The following is an 18,450-nucleotide window of genomic DNA, read 5'->3' as shown; positions in this document are numbered from 1 at the left end:
CCTTGACTGTCCCATGGTAGATCGCAAATAGTTCTTTATAAACTTCAGCTTTGAAAAACTCCTCTCACATGAAGCCACAGACACACAGATCGTAAGAAATAATTGTAGGCTCACTGAAAGATCTGGGAGGGATTCTAGGAAGTCCCATTCAGCTATGAATTTCAAAATGGCAAATACTGACCAGTCTTTGACTTCTTCGAGATCAATCTCTGCTGCCTTCCGGTGCCTTCTCAGCCTTGGTATTTCTAATAAAAGCTCTCCCTCGGATAACTCATCATAGAAAGTGGACAATTTTGGAATGGACACCAGTAACTCTTCTTCAGTGGCAGATATCAAACTCTTGGCTTGAAAAGCCTCAAACATGGCTGCTGCTTCCTTGATGGCTCTTGATCTGATCTGGAGTTCAGAATGGAAACGATCAATACACTCCAGCATCGCCCTCTTGTTTTCTTCTTGCAGAGTTAGTCCAGCATCTCTTGTATTCTCACCTGTCATCCTCTTCTTGAACCTGGGTCTGCTCTCTACTGAAATTCCATATTGGTCTGATTTTAAAAGTGCCTGTTCAATTGCCTGCTCCACTAGATGATTGCGCTGCTCGTACAGAAAAAGTCTTAGCGTCTCTAGCTTTGTCACCACCTTGTGAAGAGTTAAGCCCTTAGTCTGAAGGTACAGCTGTGTAAGATTAACTTCTTCAAGTACATCACACCAAAAGTAGAGGTAGCACAGAAACGTGAAATTGCAGACAGCAGGCAAAAGAACTCGGGTGGTACCTCTTGTGTCTAAATTTTCATCTGGATCACATAGAGCTTCAATTGCCGCCACACATTCATCGAATTTTTCTTTCACTGCCTTTACTGCAGCATGATGAGCACTCCAGCGTGTTGTTGAGAGTCTTTTCACTGAGACCCCAGTGTGGTCCATTAAAACATCCCATCGTTGAGTGGAAGCAACAAAGAAGGAAAACATTGTCTCAAGAGTTCAAAAAAAAGTCACACACAAAGCATTTTCAGCAAAAGAGTGTTGGTCGCACAATGTTAGCGAATGGTCCACACATCCATTAAAAATAGCTTTCCTGTTCTTTCTTTTCAAAATGGCTTGTACACCCCCATGGATTCCAGCCATAGTGGCAGCATTATTGTAAGCTTGAGCACGGCACATCATAATGTCGAGTCCATCACTTTCCAGATTTTTACGAATATCAGAACTGAGGTCAACAGCTTTTTTGCCCTTTAAAGGGAAAAATCCCAGAAACACTTCTCTTACTTTAACTTTCCTATTTTGGATTTTCACATATCTGATCACTTCGGACATCTGGTCAGTGTGTGATGTGTCAGGTGGGCTATCGAACATGATCCCAAAATACCTGGCAGATTTTATATCCCTGACAATATTCTCCTTCACATGATTTGCTAGGACATGCATAAACTCATTCTGAGTTTTTGGTACATGATAAGATACTGATGCTTTGAGTTTACATGTGCTTCGCTTTAATCTCATTAGGTGCTCTCTCAGCACTGGGTCATATTTAGAAAGCATCTCAACCATTTCAAGAAAGTTTCCTTTATTCAATGAAGATTCATCTTCATTGTGGCCCCGGAATGCCAGATTCTGCTTGGCAAGAAACAATGTGATATCGAGCAACCTGTGCAAGATGTCTCTCCACTTTTTCTTCTCTATGTCCATCAAAGCAATACTTTCTGCGTCAATTGTTTTGTGCAGTCTAAGTCCTGCTGCCAATGTTTTCCATTTTTTAAGGCAATGTAAGTGCTCTTCGGATGTCTCATGATTATGCACTTTCGGTCTCAGTTTCCACCACATCTGAAACCCAGTCACAAATTTGGATGTCGTGTCTGTAGCATTAGCGGCGAAGAGTCGGCAGCAAAAACAATATAATTTCTCACTGACGAGTGAGTAAACCATCTACGATCGCAACACCCTCTGGCATCACCTTGTAAAACCACTCTTTTGATAGCTGGCGAATATCTCCTTTTGCTTTTGGATCTTGCCTTGTCGCAATTCTTAAAGGGCCATCTTTGTTCTGGAAAGAAGCACTCCCTCTTTTGATGATTACAACCCGCAAATGATCTGGAACTGGTATATTCCAAAAAGAAGCATCATCTAAAATATTCCAATTTTCCCCCTTAACCTCATGCATCATCTCATTTACAGTATCATGGTTAGAGTCACTTTCAGTACTCTCTTCTGCTTCAAATTCATCCATTTGAATTTCTATTTCCTTTCCTTGTGTTTCTGCTTCATTTTCTTCTATTTTAACACTAGCATCAGAATCAGCGTTATCAATTGGTGGCCGAGGAACTGTGTCTTTTGATGAACCCTGGCCATCATCTGGTCTCTTGACATATTGAAGCATGGATCCACGTAGTGTTGAGAGTGATTCATTTTTTTCCTTTTTTGCTTTTCTTTGCTGGCATCTACTTGGCCTGTTTGATTTATGTATTCCATGTGGCATGATTGATATAATATATCCTTGAACTATTATTAAAAAAACAGCGACTTTAAAAACACCAACAACAGCAACGACAAAAACAAAGCGTGTTTTTAAGCACGTGTAGTGGGCGTGGACAGTGGGCTGATGAAAACGGCGGGTCCGGGAGCCATGCGAGTGACGTTTCGAACGTCGTCGATGTCCGGATGCCGACGTCATATAGCTAATTAGTAATTGAACAATAATCTTGGCCGTTGGCTGGGTAACGGGTTCCTCCTGATTTATGTAGCGATTTAAGGCAGAGGCTCAGCAGCGGCGTCACTAGGGTTGACGCAAAACAAAACTATAACACGTTTTTGTGTTTATAACTAACAGGAACAGAACAGAGATATTTTTATTAATTTCTGTTGCTGGGCTGAAACAATGCATAAGAATAATTTCATAGAGTGACATAAAATCATAGACACAGTAATATTTTGCATTTTGGTGTCACAGTGTCACCCCATGTGATGATGTCACCCGGTGCGGTTCGCAACCCCCGCATCCCCCTAGTAACGCCCCTGGTTTTACCACAAGTGAAAGATGGTCGTGAGAAATCATACTGTTTATTTCCAGATCATTAAAAGGAGCAGAATTGAAGTACTCCGTTATTGAAAAGGAGGCTTTGGCCATCTTTTGGGCGGTAAAGAAACTAAGAACATATTTATGGGGTGATCATTTTGAAATAAGAACGGATCACAAGCCATGGAGGGTATTGTTTTTTAACAAAGGCATTGACAGTGTCCCTACCAGAATTTGTAAGTGGGTGGTTGTGCTTCTAGAATTTGAATGTGATGTGGTGCATGTTCCAGGAATTACCAACTCCACAGCAGACTGTTTCTTGAGATTGTGTACTGACAATGTTGGTGAAATGTCATCAGATAGCAATGAAGGTGGTGATTCACTAGGTGATTGGATGGTATGTGAAGTTACCTATGACTCTTAGATCAGTCTCTGCCCATTTACTCAAGGTCTTCAAGATTCAGAGATCCCGCTAGGGTGGACGCTTCATGTCTTTCTTGGCATCTAAGCTCTGGAATTCTCTCCTCCTGGAACTAAGCCATTTGGAGCAAGAGCTTCCTTTCTGCAAAGCCAGAAGACCTGGCTATTTAAGTAATAATGTCATACCTGGACTGTTCTACTGTAGCTGTGAAAGTGCTGGGAGGCCTATTGGTAGCCATGCGCTATACAAAAACTGCAGAATAGAATGAAATAATACAGGAAAAGGAGTGGTTGGATGCAATGCTGGTAGATTCCACTATCACAGGAAGTCAAGAAATGTGTGTGATGATGATGTCAAGCCTTTCTGATGTGCACTGGTTGAACGGAGTGTTAAAGATGGTATTCTGTTGAGAGGTACTAGGTTGGAACCTTCTAGAAGTCTTAGGGAACGGATTGTGAAAAAGCTCATGAAAGTCACGCAGGGATTTCTAAAACTAAGGAAACGGTTTGTGGAATGCACTGGTGGCTTGAAAGGATTTAAGGTGGAATGAAGAGTGCAGGAATGCAGTGCTTATTTTAATAGTGACAAGATACTAAAGTGTCACGCGCAACCTTTGGTTGTTCGCAAGTTACCCATTGGTCCATGGGAAGAATTTGCTTTGGATATTGTTGGATCCATCAAAATCACAAGCACAGATCATTATATATTTAGCTGCATAGATCTGTATTCTAGATGGCCTGAAGTGAAGATAGCTAGCTCTATTGAGACAAAAGACATTATTGTGTGTTTTTGGAGGAACTTTTTGAGAGGGAGGGTTATCTTTCCTCGCTTTTGACTGACAATTGAGTTCAAATTTCTTCAAAACAAATGGAACATTTTCTTTCGTGCAGGGGGATTACTCACAAAATATCAGCACTCTATCATCCCAAAGCTATTGGTTTGAGTGAAAGATTTAATAAATTACTAAAAGGGACAGTACAATTATCAGTTGTCCCATGTAAGTACTGGATTAAGGACGTGAGAGAAAAGGTAAAAATCTACAGGTTATCACCTCGTTCTACAACTGGGAGGTCACCATTCGAATTATTCTAAACCAGAAAACCCAATTTTTTATGTGTCCTAGGTAGGTCAATGAAAAAAGGGGTTTGACTACTTAATTGGTGGTAGGAAAGGAAGTGGCAGAGAAGAAATGAATAGCATGCTGAGGAGAAAGAATGAGTTTAATGCTCGGAAAAGAGTAAGGAAAACAAGTGTTAATGTGGGTGACTGGGTCAAGATCAAACTTCCTACTGCAAAGTCTGGTTATTCCAAGTTCAGTAAGATGATGAAAGTCGCATAATTTTTTAAAAAGGATATTAAGACTGAAGATAATAGAATTTGGAACCTTAAGGGATAGACATTGTGACATAAATACACCCATGAGAATTCAGAATGCTGCTAAATGGAGAAACAACAACTCTAGTACACCAAAAAAAAACAATATGGTGGTGATAGACTTTCCTATTTACGGAAGCCCATGGCCATCAAGAGGCCTGGTTATTTTAAACACTATGTAACAGAAATTTGATTTTTGTATCTGTTTACTCTTCCGTGTAACCTTAACAGTGTATATGTGATGGAATTGTAAATAGTTTTTATATTTTTAGAATTTTGGCCAGAAGGTGTGTGGTGTCTAGGTTACAGGTAATGATGAGGTCAGGATTAGAATGTTATGACCTCATAGGTGTTTAGTGGAAAGGTTCCTGAGAGTGTTAGAAGCAGTTGCACCGGCAGGTTGGCTGAGGTGTTTTTCCAATGCATACTTGATAAGGAATAAACTCCTGAGTTTTTAACCCGCATCTGAAGAGTGATAACTTCACACATTTTTTAAGGCCTTCAAAACATAGATGAGAGAGTGTGTGTGTGTTTCTGTCAGAGTGGGCATGTAAAAATCCCAGGATAAATCTGACACAGACACTTCACAATACCCGAATGAAAACACTTGTACCCAACTATTTACTACAGAATGCATTTTTAGAAGAGTGTGACACCCTAACATCACCCCTGAAGTTACGACCCTGGCAATCACTCACATTACATGATAGCTACTTGTTTATTTTTTTAACCATCTTTATTGAGATTTTGTATTGTTCAATACAGGGAACAGTGTAAACAGTACAACCATTACAGCAGAGTACAGCAGGTTGTATTCCAACATTGTACAGTTCAGCTCCTTATCCATGCACAGATAAATATATGGTATCTGGACAATGTTTGAAGAATGAACATGATAATAGAACCAAACTGTGAGCCGTATTGGGACCTAAGGGGTCTGGGGTGCACTTTTATGATATTTAATTTATTTATTTAAATAGTTTTATATAGCGCGAACGTGACCCTTGGGTATCAGAGCGCTTCACAATTACATGAGGTAAGTTGAAGACGATACAATTTGAATAGCAGGACGATTTACAGCGCTATGAGGTAGCTTAGGTATGCAGCTATACCGTATTTAACAAGTAAACGTACAGTGAAAAGATTAGGTTACCGTGTGTTGTCAATAATCACATATATATTGTTATTTCCCTGATATGTTTAACTTCAATTTTCCAATTCAAGTTATTGGAACTGCTTATTGTACAAGGTGTACTGGGATTTCCAATACACATGATCCGAAGCGTCTTTTTCTGAGCATTCTACATCTGTGAGCCTCGAGAAGAGTAGAATCGTAGACGGTTAACCTCAGTATATCTGGTGATTTATCTTTACAAATTCCAAAGGACTGTTATGAAAGCATCTATATCACGGTGCTAGTGATGAGCTGTCTTATTTACGAAAGGAACTTACTCTGCCAGCCTTCTTAAAGGTGCTGCAATGTGGTCAGATTGGGAGGGGGGTAGTTTACCCAGCACCAACCATACCCTATCGTGTGACAATATGTCAGGGAGAACCAGTCGTAGGGGGCAGGAGGGGGACAGGAAAGGCGGCAGGTAGGGAGGGGATAGTGCGAGTTGCATGGGCTCCGATTTCTAAGTATCTACTTAGTTAGGTGTTGTGATTTGTCTGGTTAGCCTGAGGTGGCACAGCTGTTAGGCGTGTCCTGAAGAGTAGTGAGGAGATCATCCCATGCGGCCGCATAAAGTGCAGTGGCTTCAGCCCTACCCCATTTAATAGTCAGTGCCTGCCAGCTTGTCTTACCAATGAGTGCGTTTGCTTTCCAATGCATTGCAATCATTGGCCGGGCTATACAATGCTAAGTCAATTAACTGATTAGAGGCGCTCCCAGCTTTGTGACACCTGTACAGTCCTAGCAGGCCACTGGTCACACAGTCCAGGTCTGTATGGCCTGTTACTCTGGCCAGGGTCTAAGTGACCTCCGACCACAAAGCAGCTCCAGAACAAATACAGCATGGCTGCCTTCGGCTCACTGCCGTGCAGGTAGTCAGGAGAAGTTGTGGCGTATATTTTGTGTAATTAGGCCAGGGTGAGGTAAGCCCTGTGTAGGATGATATGTTGTATATATTGGAAACGCCCATTGCTGGAGACCATGCATGGGTATTGCAAGATTCTTTACCACTCCTTTTTGGTCAGCTCACGTCCAAAGCAGTCTTCCAGGTGTGCCTCAGTGTTGTCACCGGGTCCTGTGTTTTATGTGCCAGGGCTTTAGTAAGTCAAGTGATCAGCTGATGGCCAGTACCCATAGTGTGCAGTGTTCACATCGAGGGGTGCGAGTCAGGTTCTGTGTCAACTATGCCCCATAGTCACTCTAATTCCTCCAGCTGTTGCCTGTACTCCAAGAGATGTCCCGCCGGGAGGTCCATACTTTCTGACAGTTGTCAAAGGAGATGAAGGCTCCATCATGAAATAGGTTAGGCAGGGTTTCCACCCCGCCATCTCCCAAGGTTCCACCCCCTTTCTCCCAACCCGCACCCGAAAGGCCCGTAGGGATTGCGTGACAAATATTGACAAAAAATATCGCGAGCATACTGCAGCATCTCTGGTATGATCAGCAATACCGTTCTATGGCTTGCATACACCACTCTCAAGAGGCCGCCAGAAGAAGAGAGCAAGACTCAATTTGGGAGAATTAGTCACAGAACCGAGCGCAGTGTCCTTTCCTCAGAATCCATCCCAATCTCTGCCAGGTGGCGCCCTGCCAGCAAGCAGGTAGGCCACTAGAGTTGAGCTGCCAGGTACCAATGTTTGAACACCGGGACGCCCAGACCTCCCCGGTCCATCGGGAGCTGCTGTTTAGCCAGAACTACAATGCGCCAAACGAGGCCTCCAAGCATAGTGTTCAGCAACCGAAATGTAATTCAGGGAATACCCACTGGCAGTTTAGTAAAATTATACAGGAGAGTCTCTGGAGCATTACAATGTTGGAGAGTGATACGCAACACTTCACTGCAAGGGATAGGGTTTTCCAAAAGATGATCTGGGGTAGTAAAGAGGAGATTGCTATTGTGTGGTTTCCGTCAATCAAATTTGGGGGTGAATGGTACCTTTTTATGCCCAGGTAATAGAAAGTGCGAGGCTCCCAAAGAATAGCATGGGTACCCACCAGGATGTGTTGGGGAGGGCAGTCCGGGTGGAGTGGGAACAGGCAGGTCTTGGCCCACTCGACTCCTAAACTGCAGGCAGCCTGGAAGGAGTCCAGTATGTGTGCTATTTCATATATATCCTCCCGTATATCTTTTACATACATCAGGACATCATCAGCATACAGGGATATGGCATGGACCACATTCTCTAGGGGTATTCCACACACACGCCCTGCTTGGCGGAGCTGCTGTGCTAGTGGATCCATTGACAGGTCGAAAAGTAGAGGGGAGAGGATACAGCCCTGATACGTGCTTCTACTCACTGAGATGGGGACCAAGATACTGTGCCCTATTTTTACCCTCGCTGTGGGGTTTGAGTTTGATGATCTTTAGTAAACTTCCTCTAATGCTTACTGATCCAGGGCCATGAGTATGTAGTCCCCATCTAGGGTGTCATATGCTTTTTTGAGGTCCAAGACTAAACAAGTGACATGGGTTCATCGCTGGGCCATCTCCAGTATTCTATGCAGCTATCGGATATTGAGGGTAGTGGATCAAGTCGGTATGAACCTGTTTTGATTCGAGTGAACCAGTGTCAGCACGTGTCCATTAACTGTGTTGCTATAACATTGATTAAGATCTTATAGTCACTGCCCAACATTAACATGAAGGAAGTGACCCGAATTGGGCCACCCGGGTCACTCGTGACCACCTCTCAGCCTTCCACAAGAAATGAAGAGTCGGTGAAACGGTAGAGAAAACAAACCAAGTTATTTATTAGTAATAGCGTTTGAGCGGAGTCCAGTCAGACTAGCCTCCTTAGATGCTACCGAGGGGACTGACTTCAGAACACTTGGTAAAACATAATATGCATTTCCAACACCTCTAAAGACCTGCCCAGACTGGAAGTTTCCAGCTCGAGCACTGATGAACAAAGGAGGTACAGAAGGATGAGCTACCACCTGCAGAACGGGTACATGTTATCACATTTTCAAGGTTGTCTTGTTCAGGCTCAACGCTCTCCAGTGTGGGAGCAGGGCTATGGTAGAGGAAAGGAATGTGAAGGCTGTTCATTAGTACATTAGGATTCAACTTTGAATACGATAAGAAGAAGTAACTCGAAGCAGCTTTTCGCTGAGGCAGACACTTGAATGAGACAAAAGCTTTCTTTTGGTCATAATACAAAATGGTGGCTAAAGACAAAATGGCACCGTAAATGCTAACGTAACTCTCACAATGCTAGGAGTCGGCTAGGCGCATTTGCAGTCCAACAGACCCTCCTTTTAGCATTTGCTAACAATTTTGTCTATTCTAGCTCATTAAGAAAATCATTAACGCAGGACAATACACATACTACTAATATTCAAAAAATACCCTCATCTATATTCATTAAGTCATGGACAGCTTGCATCATCATAGCTGAGGGCTTAGTTTCATGCCCTGGTGCCTTGGGTTCAGGTGTTAACTTGCTAACACAATATGTACAGCAGGCAGGAAGACAATGAATACCCAGGCGACTAGTGAAAATTACACCTGCAATGGCTAGTAGGAAAATGACTATTTTCCAACCCCAGGATGCTATCAAAGCCCAAAACCAACCAGAAAGGAACCAGGTGCCATTCTCTTGATGAATATTGGATGCAAGTTGATGCAACTTCTATATTACTGCATAGACATTCGAAGCATGGTCCAGTATGAACACACAGCAGCTACTACCGATGACACGCGACAGGCCCCACCCAGATCAGCAAGGATGGCATCTAACAACATCCGGTTTTGAAGAGCAACAAGTCTTGTAGCCTGAAGCTCAGCTGTAATGTTGGTCAGTATTCCTGTTGTGGTGTTAATAACTCCATCCACAACCCTTGTGAGTCTGCAAATGTTAAGGCTATTGGACCAAGGACACCAGAAGGGCAGAATACCCTTCATAGCATCAGTAAACTGCTGCAGAGTAGTGTCTGGCTGATCTATGTCTTCCTAGTTGATAACTCTTCTAACTCGGGACAAGCATATGCTCCTACGCTGCAATCGATGGTCTCTGTGATAACTGGATGGTGCTATATATACTGGGGGTAGGAGGAAAGAGATGTAACATATACCAGACCACCCCCTGGGAAGCCATACATAAGCCTGGGACCCACAAATAAAATACACATTATGGGGTGGTAGTAAAGGTAGACTATTGGTCGTGCTCAAGTCATAAGTATAATGGCAAATACTCCTTCCCACTTTAACACTCCTGAAACCTTGGACACAGAAACTAGCTATCGTGTTAACCATTGGTACTGCCATTTCTTTGTCCTGAGTAATATTACGCATCTGAAAGGACCTGAAGTTTTCGGTGACATGAAAATCTTGAAAATCCATCATTTAATTTTTGAGCCACATTACATTTTTTTTTACTTCGTAAACATTCATACAGGCATTTGGATGCAAAGTATCAGGGGTTCCTTGTTCTCATGGAGTAAACCCCTGGTGTACACTGATATATTACAACACAATCTCATAATCGGCATAAGTCATATTCATTGCATCAGTATGGAAATGGATATACCCCATGGTAAACAGTTGAAACCATGCCTCACAGCTGCCTAAATAAGAGAAGGGTATGGACATCAATAAATCGTTTGTTATGCATCATAGAAGGGAGCAAGCCGCAAACCCAGCAATCAGTAACATTAGAGGTATAGTGCGCCTGATGGAGCAACTTTAAGAAAACATTGTCAACGTATGTTTGTCTGTGCCTCTCCTTATGAGGGGCCAAAGTGACAAATACATGCTCAGGGGGAACAGGAGTAGTACCAATCAAAGAATGCACATGATATTTCTCTTCAAGAAACCACATCATTCTGAATGCAGTTATTAAGAGTATCAGAACAATTACTACCAAGCCTATCTTGCTTATAGTAGACCAGCTAGACCAACCAGGACCACTTTGCTCAAAACGTGGGGCTGCTAAGGGCTGTTCTTCTTCCATGATTAGGCAGCCAAATGGGTAATTTTTTTTTAAATCAGACTACCATGGGAAAGGTCATACAATGGAGCCAACGATGATAAAACAAAGAAGAGAGGCAGAAACCCCAGCGTCCGTCAGAACCTTGCTGGCAAACTCCTATTGTTCATCTACGGTGGTCCTAATGAGCACTTCTCGGTAGAGCTGCGCATTCGCAGCCCTTTCCGAAGAAATCCACGTCGCTCAGGATAGGGCACCCTCCCTCCCGGGAAGACACCCTCAACTTATCCTGTCCAGTGTCTCGGACAATGCACCAATCTCCCTGTCCCTGATCTGTCGTTCGTACCACAGGCAGGGTACATACACCCTATTCTTCATTCATGCAGTTCATACTTACTAATCTAACTTTTCCTTTGGTGCACCGTCCCTCTGTCGGAGGCGTAAATTGTACCTAGCCACTCCGGGCACCGTGTCATCACGGAAAAGCATCTTAAATTCAGAGGGGCCAAGGGACTGAGACTCAAGCTCCTGTGGGCCAGATGGCGGAGGATCCTGGCAGCCCTTAGTTCTGGGGGCCGCCTCATTCAAGACAGCATCGTTCTCCTCCTCTGTTTGTGCCCATGTCAGTCGAGCATCAGAAAAAGGAACGAAGAGTGGTACCTTCTCTGTCTCGTGGTCCCCCATGCCATCCAGGACCCACTGGTTGTAGGGGAGGGGTAACGGGACTCTCCGGCAGTGGGACAAATGTATTCAATGCTTCCGGCTGTCCACCTTCACTGCCGTCCGGGTGGAGAGGAGGACCTGCAGAGGTCCTTTCCAACGCCACTCCAAACTTCCCTTCCTCTGGTAGCTCCTCACCAGGATGTAATCACCGGGTCAGATATCGTGATCTGGCCCCTCAGGTATTGGCGGTAGAGCCTTGTGAATCTGCTGGTGAATAGAACGCAAATGTTTAGTCAACTCGCACAAGTAGTCCACAAGCGAAGGGTATTCTATCTCAGAAAAACTGTGGGGTCGTTCGATGCCCCAGACAATTGCCAGGTGGCAGAACACGACCTCGCATGGTGACAATCCTCTTCTAAAGTGGGCTGTCGCCCTTGTGGACAACAGGGCTAGGAGTAACGCATCTGGCCATTACAATCCTGTGCTTTCTTTGATCTTTGCCAACTTCAGCTTGAGAGTACCATTGTACTTCTCAACCAAACCTGCTGATTGGGGATGGTTTGCTGCGTGGAATTTCTGCTTGATGTGCAAACCATCGCACAATGTTAGACCTGGCATTTCTTGGCATGATTACCCCAGACATTTTGCCTCTACCTCCTCTATTTTTGATGCTGTGATGGATTTCGTTTTATTGGCTTAGATGCTTTGGGCACTGCTGATCAGTGTCCAAGTGCAAGTGCTCCCTGTGTAAATGTGTAATGGTAATTGGTTGTCCATAATTGGCATGCTTGTCTTACTGGTAAAGTTCCTAGTAAAGTGCACTATGTGTGCCAGGGCTGGTAATACAAATGCTACTAGAGGGCCTGCAGCACTAAATGTGCCACCCACACGTAGCCCTAAAGAGAGATCTCAGGCCTGCCACTGCCGTGCCTGCACGCAGTTTGTTAACTGCCTTGTTGTCCTGACAAGTACACTCACTTGCCAGGCCTTCCCTTCCCTTTTTATGCACATCAGACACCCCTGTGGTAGGCCCAAAGTACCCCCTGGGCAGGGTGCAGTGTATGTGAAAGGTAGGGCATGTACTAAGGTGTGTACCATGTCCTGACAGTGAAATACTTTCCATTTCGTTTTTCACTGTTGAAAGGCCATCTTGCCCATAGGACAGAATGGGGAGCCTGTGTAATATGTTTCCAGCCTATCTTCTCATAGGCTTAAGATGGATAGGTGAAGTTTAGTGTGTCTGAACTCACAATTTAATAACACATCTTTTTGTGAGGGTGTTTTTTTTGCATTGTGTGTTTAGAAACCACTCTTTTAGAAGTGGCTGGGATTTGTGTTCTAACATTTCTGTATGTCTCTGCCTGGTTGTGGATTGACTGTCTGGATTTTAATGTGATAGGCTCTGTGGAATGTCTTGACCCAGGGGAGAAGGTGAGACTGCAACAGGCTGACCTGCATTTGGAGTGTAGGGGGAGGAGTAGCCCCTGGAGGTGAAGAGGCCTGGGCTGCTGCCATAAAAACAATGGCTCTATCCCCTGCTGAGTGATTAAGGATCCAGACCCCACTATCAAAGGAAGAAGGTGTCACTGGCAGGGAGACACCCAGAACTGGTTTGGACAGGGGTCAGTGCCCCCCTGAACATAAAAGACTTCAAAGCTATTTAGGGGTATAACTATGAGAGCTGAAACCCCTGAATGTTGGAATGGAACTATTCAAGACTGTAAAGGATTGAAACTACTTGGTGGTCAAGAGGAACCTCTGCCAAGGACGAAACAGCTGAAGAGACTGAAGGAAAGGACTGACTCTTGCTGTGTGTTCTGGGGATGGCCTGCAGGTTGCTGATGTAACCAAGGAGAGGCTAAAGGGACTTTGCTGTGTGCTGTGTCCCCCTGCTTGAAAGGACTTTGCTGTGTGCTGTGTCCTGAAGTAACTTATCCCCAAGGGCCCGAGGAGAGCTGGCTCGCTGTTGTGGAAACTCAGGAACACAAAAGTTTCCAGGTGTGTCTCAGTGACGCTGTGTGTCTGTGTGTGTTTTGCAGCCTGAGACCCTCGTAAGAATTGCCCTGTGCCTGTGATCATGGGCACCTGGAGTCCAAGTGAGTCTCAGCAATGCTGTGTGTGTGTGCCTTTTGCAGCCTGAGACCCTCATAAGAATTGCCCTTTGATCGTGGGCACTGGAGTCCAAGTGAGTCTCAGCGACACTGTGTGCGTGTGCTTTGTGCAGCGTGAGACCTTCGTGAGTATTGCCCTGAGACCATGCGTACCCAGAGTCCAAGTGAGTCTCAGCGATGCTGTGTGCATGTGCTTTGTGCAGCCTGAGACCTTCGTGAGGATTACCCTGTGACCATGCGCACCCGGAGTCCAAGTGAGTCTCAGCGACGCTGTGTGTGTGTGCTTTGTGCAGCCTGAGACCTTTGTGAGGATTGCCCTGTGATCGTGTGCACCTGGAGTCCAAGTGAGTCTCAGCGACGCTGGGTGCGTGTGCTTCGTGGATCCTGAGACCTTCGTGAGGATTGCCCTGTGATCGTGTACACTGGAGTCCAAGTGAGTCTCAGCGACACTGTGTGCGTGTGCTTTGTGCAGCCTGAGACCTTCGTGAGGATTGCCCTGTGACCATGCGCACCCGGAGTCCAAGTGAGTCTCAGCGACGCTGTGCGTGTGTGCTTTGTGCAGCCTGAGACCTTTGTGAGGATTGCCCTGTGATCGTGTGCACCTGGAGTCCAAGTGAGTCTCAGCGACGCTGGGTGCATGTGCTTCGTGGATCCTGAGACCTTCGTGAGGATTGCCCTGTGATCGTGTGCACCCGGAGCTTAAGTGAGTCTCAGCGACGCTGTGTGCGTGTGCCCTGTTGCAGCCTGAGACCTTCATCATTGCCATCGGCCGGGACCGGCATCCCCAGAGGAGCTGTGCCGCCGGCCCGAGCCTGCCTTTTCTTAGGAGGGACCTCAAACCATCCCCGTCGCGGTGGGAGGGCCTGAGTTCCACTGCCCAAATCAAAAAAGTTGCATTGGAGGCCCAAGTCGCGAGGAGAGGAGAGTGAGGTCGCAACCCCCAGGTAAGGCTCAGCGAGCGTGCGTATGTCAACGCTTGGGGCGGGTTGCGTGCTCCGAGAGAAACGCTCTCGGCCTTTCCTATTCTCGCAGCATGAGCCGCCGCTCAAGCTCGTATTGCGGCCCGTACCTGCCGAGGAATGGCAGTACCGGGGCCAGAGTGTGGAGCTGCACGTTGTTTTCCACCATACCCGTGTTGGGGGCATATTTTTGGCAGAAGCTGTCCGCGAGTCAGTAAGAGTGGCATAGAGACCGTCCAGAGCACCGTGATCGGTGACGAAGTACATTATTGTTGCATTACGCATCGCATTATTTTTGCATTACAAACTGCCTGATAGTTGCATTACGCAGTGCATTATTTTTGCATAACGAACTGCCTGATTGTTGCCTTACGAGTTGCATTATTTTGGCATTACGAACTGCCTGACTGTTGCATAACAAACTGCATTATTTTTACATTACAAAGTGACTGATTCTTGCATTACAAACTGCATAGCATTGCATTAGGACTGCATTGGATCATTGAAAATTGCTCATTAATACTGCAAGAACCTACAAGGGCTTGCTGGCCTAATAACTGGCAAGGTGAAATATTACAAATACGCATATGTTGGACTTTTATTGTGTGGTCTCATCGTATATCTTTTTATCTAAACATAGAATCGTTTTTATGAAACTCGTGTGGAGTCCATTTGTGGTGTTACCATTGGGTTACTGAGAGCGTGGTTGCAAATACTTTACACATTTGCCTTGGAGATAAGCCTGGCTGCTCGTGCCAAGCTACCGAAGGGGTGAGCAGGGGCTATCTGAAGAGGTGTCCTTCCTTTCCCTGACTTAGAAGCAAGGGTCCCTATTTGGCCTAAGGTACCTACCTCAGTCAACTAGAGACCCCCAGTTCTAACACACATCAACTGGATAAACTTTGAGTTGAAGTGACTTGCATTGTCACTCCAAATCAAACGGGGCAAACCAAAACGCAGGAAGTACTCTTTTAAGAGTGCCTTCGCTGTTGCCATGGCTGTGTTCTCTTTAGTGGGGTAAGCTTCAATCCATTTACTGAATGCACAAACAACCACTAACACATATTTAAAATTGTTGACTCGTTCCATTTCGATGAAATCCATCTGGATAACTTCGAAAGGGAAGGAAGGTGGTGCAAAGTTACCAGAGCGTGTAGAGGGGCCTCTTCCAGGATTATGCATCATGCAGACCATGCAGTACTTCACCAGATGAGCTGCTACCTTAGGAATGTTATTGTTCTGCCATACAGGAGCTAACAACTTACATATTCCCTTCGCACTAATGTGAACTGGCCTGTGCGCCATTGTGACTGCAGGGAGTACATATGCATCTGGTAACATCCATCTCTGCTTCTCTGACTTATCAGTCCAACACCCTTCCTCGTCTAAACGTCCTGTTCTCTCCTGCCATATTGCTAATTCCTCCATTGTTGCCTCGCTTTGGATCTCTTTACCATTCTCCAATGTATCTCCGAACATCGCACCGTCGGGTACCCATCTAGCAGGACCTGCCACAAACATTCTTTTCTTCTTAGATCTGGCTGTCTCCTTAGCAAACACATTTCCCCTCCCCACATCATCAGTAATTGCCTTGTGGGCACTGCACTTCACTATTGCTAGCTTTTTGGGAAGTGTCAGAACTGACAAAAGCCTGTGTATCAGTGGGCCGTTCTGGATTTTTAACCCATGTGAGGTCAAGAATCCCCTCTCCGCCCAGAGCCGCCCAAAATCATGGGCAACCCCAGAGGCATACTGGCTGTCAGTATAAATATTGACAGTCGGTCCCCCACTTAACTCGCAAGCTCGAAGGAGAGCAACTAGTTCTGCAGCTTGGACCGATTGATAAGGAACACGTGATGTCTCAACTACAGTACGCAGCGTAGTAATAGCGTACGCTGAGGTGGTAGTGCCACCTGGTAGTTTAAAACAAGAGCCATCGACAAATAGTTCCCCTTGTGGGTCAGATAAGGGAACATCAATCAGGTCTACCCATCCCTTTGTCTCCTCATCTGTTCGGAAAATACAAACATGTATATCTCTGTCCTCACTTTCAGAAGGGAGGGGTAGTAACGTGGCTGGGTTCTGAGTGGCACATCTTTCAATAGTGACAAGTGGTGCAAAGAGGGTCAATTCATAACCAGTCAGACGTGCACTGGTGAGGTGCTGTGTCTTTGCTTTATTCAAAAGTGTGTCCACAGCATGAGGTACCATGAATGTGAGATCAGTATCAAGGATGAGCCCCGCCGATAGTCGGATAGAGACGGCCACAGCCGCAACCACTCTTAGACAGCTCGGGAGGGCTCTCGCGACGTTATCAAGCAAAGCGGAAAAATAAGCACACAGCCTCTGCTTACCTCCAAAGGCGTGTGTTAAAACAGAGAGGGCACAAATAGCCGTCTCATGTACATACAACACGAACGGATTTGTATAATCTGGGGTGCCAAGCACGGGTGCAGAGCAAAGCGCAACTTCTAATTGCTCAAAAGCTTGTTGGCATTCAGGCGTCCAGGGCAAGGGTTCATGCACATCTTTAGTGGTTAGCTACAACAGCGACTTTGTTAGTAAAGAATAGTTAGCAATCCAGTGGCGACAGTTCGTAGTAATGCTGATGAAGGCTAGCACATCCCTTTGAGTCTTAGGGATGGGCATTTAAACAATAGCACTAATACGTTCAGGTGTTAGTCTCCTCCCTCCCCCTTCAACAGTAGGTGACCTCCTGTCGACAATATTGAAACTTTGAAAGGGACACTTTATGTCCGTGCTATGCCAAATGTAGTAATAATTTGACCGTTGCATCAACCTTCTTCAGTGTCAGAAGCTATTAAGAGGTCGTCTACTTATTGCAGTAATACATTACTTGGGGGGAAGTGTGGGGGAATCCAATTGGCCTTTTAAAGCTTGACTATATATGCTAGGACTTTCAGTGTAGCCCTGAGGAGTGCGACAAAATCGGAAACGTCTGCCAGCCAGAGTAAATCCAAAAAGGTGCCTGCTAGCTGGATGACTGTGAATGCTAAATGTTAGAATCCGGGTTCTCTGGTTGGCACAGGTAGGTACTTGTGACAAGCAGGGAACCTTTCCTCTAGTCAGGGTAAGGGGTGACACTCCTAAAATAACCCCTGCTCACCCTCTAGGTAGCTTGGCGCGAGCAGACAAGGCTTATCTCAGAGCGTTATAGGTTAAGCATTTGTGAACACATACAGTAACCAAGTGACAACACTACAAATGGACACCACACAGGTTTTTATATCAAAAATAAGGATTCTCTATATAGAGTTATCACAAGACAGTTAAACGACAAAAATACACGATACTGTTACTTAGATGGTAGAAGTTTGCTTAGTTCTCTTAAGTTCTTAAATGCAACACTTTCAGTCAATGTACCTTAGATGCGACACGCAGGGCAACGAAAGTGTTGCAACGATGCTGATGCGATGAAGTTCTTGGTGCAAAAGAAAAAAAGACGTGAAGATCTTCCAGATGCGTTACGCTTCTCCGATGTTGCGAGAAGGCTCGACTCGATGCGTCAGCTACAGCGGTATCACCCCTTTACGCGATGCGACGACAGCGGCCTTGGCAGCGGCACTCTTCTCCGACGTTTGCGAGACGCTTCCACTCGATGCGATGCTGCAGCGACGTCACCCCTTTACGCGATGCGACGGCGGCAGTCCAGCCCGATCTGCCAAGCCGGGCTGGACTGATTCCATGAGGCACAGGGTCAGACTGATTTGCATATGGCCATGTCTGAACTGAGGTGGCAGAGTGGGCTAAAGAACGGTGATGGATTAAACCCAGATCAGTTGACTGGGGGTGAGT

General features: G+C 45.4%; 1 protein-coding gene across 1 annotated transcript; it reads right to left on the bottom strand.

Moving 5' to 3' along the window:
• Positions 1-978: 978 nt before the first annotated feature.
• Positions 979-2,371, bottom strand: LOC146831587 (zinc finger MYM-type protein 1-like). The gene is given in 2 exon segments (XM_085603954.1): positions 979-1,933; positions 1,935-2,371. Coding segments are annotated over 2 exon segments (1,392 nt in total).
• Positions 2,372-18,450: the final 16,079 nt, after the last annotated feature.

The sequence above is a fragment of the Triturus cristatus genome, chromosome 5_1 (genome assembly GCF_964204655.1).
Source record: "Triturus cristatus chromosome 5_1, aTriCri1.1, whole genome shotgun sequence".
NCBI classification, from domain to species: Eukaryota; Metazoa; Chordata; class Amphibia; order Caudata; family Salamandridae; genus Triturus; species Triturus cristatus.
The sequence above is the reverse complement of the archived record's forward strand: the minus strand, read 5'-3'. Positions and strand labels throughout refer to the sequence as shown.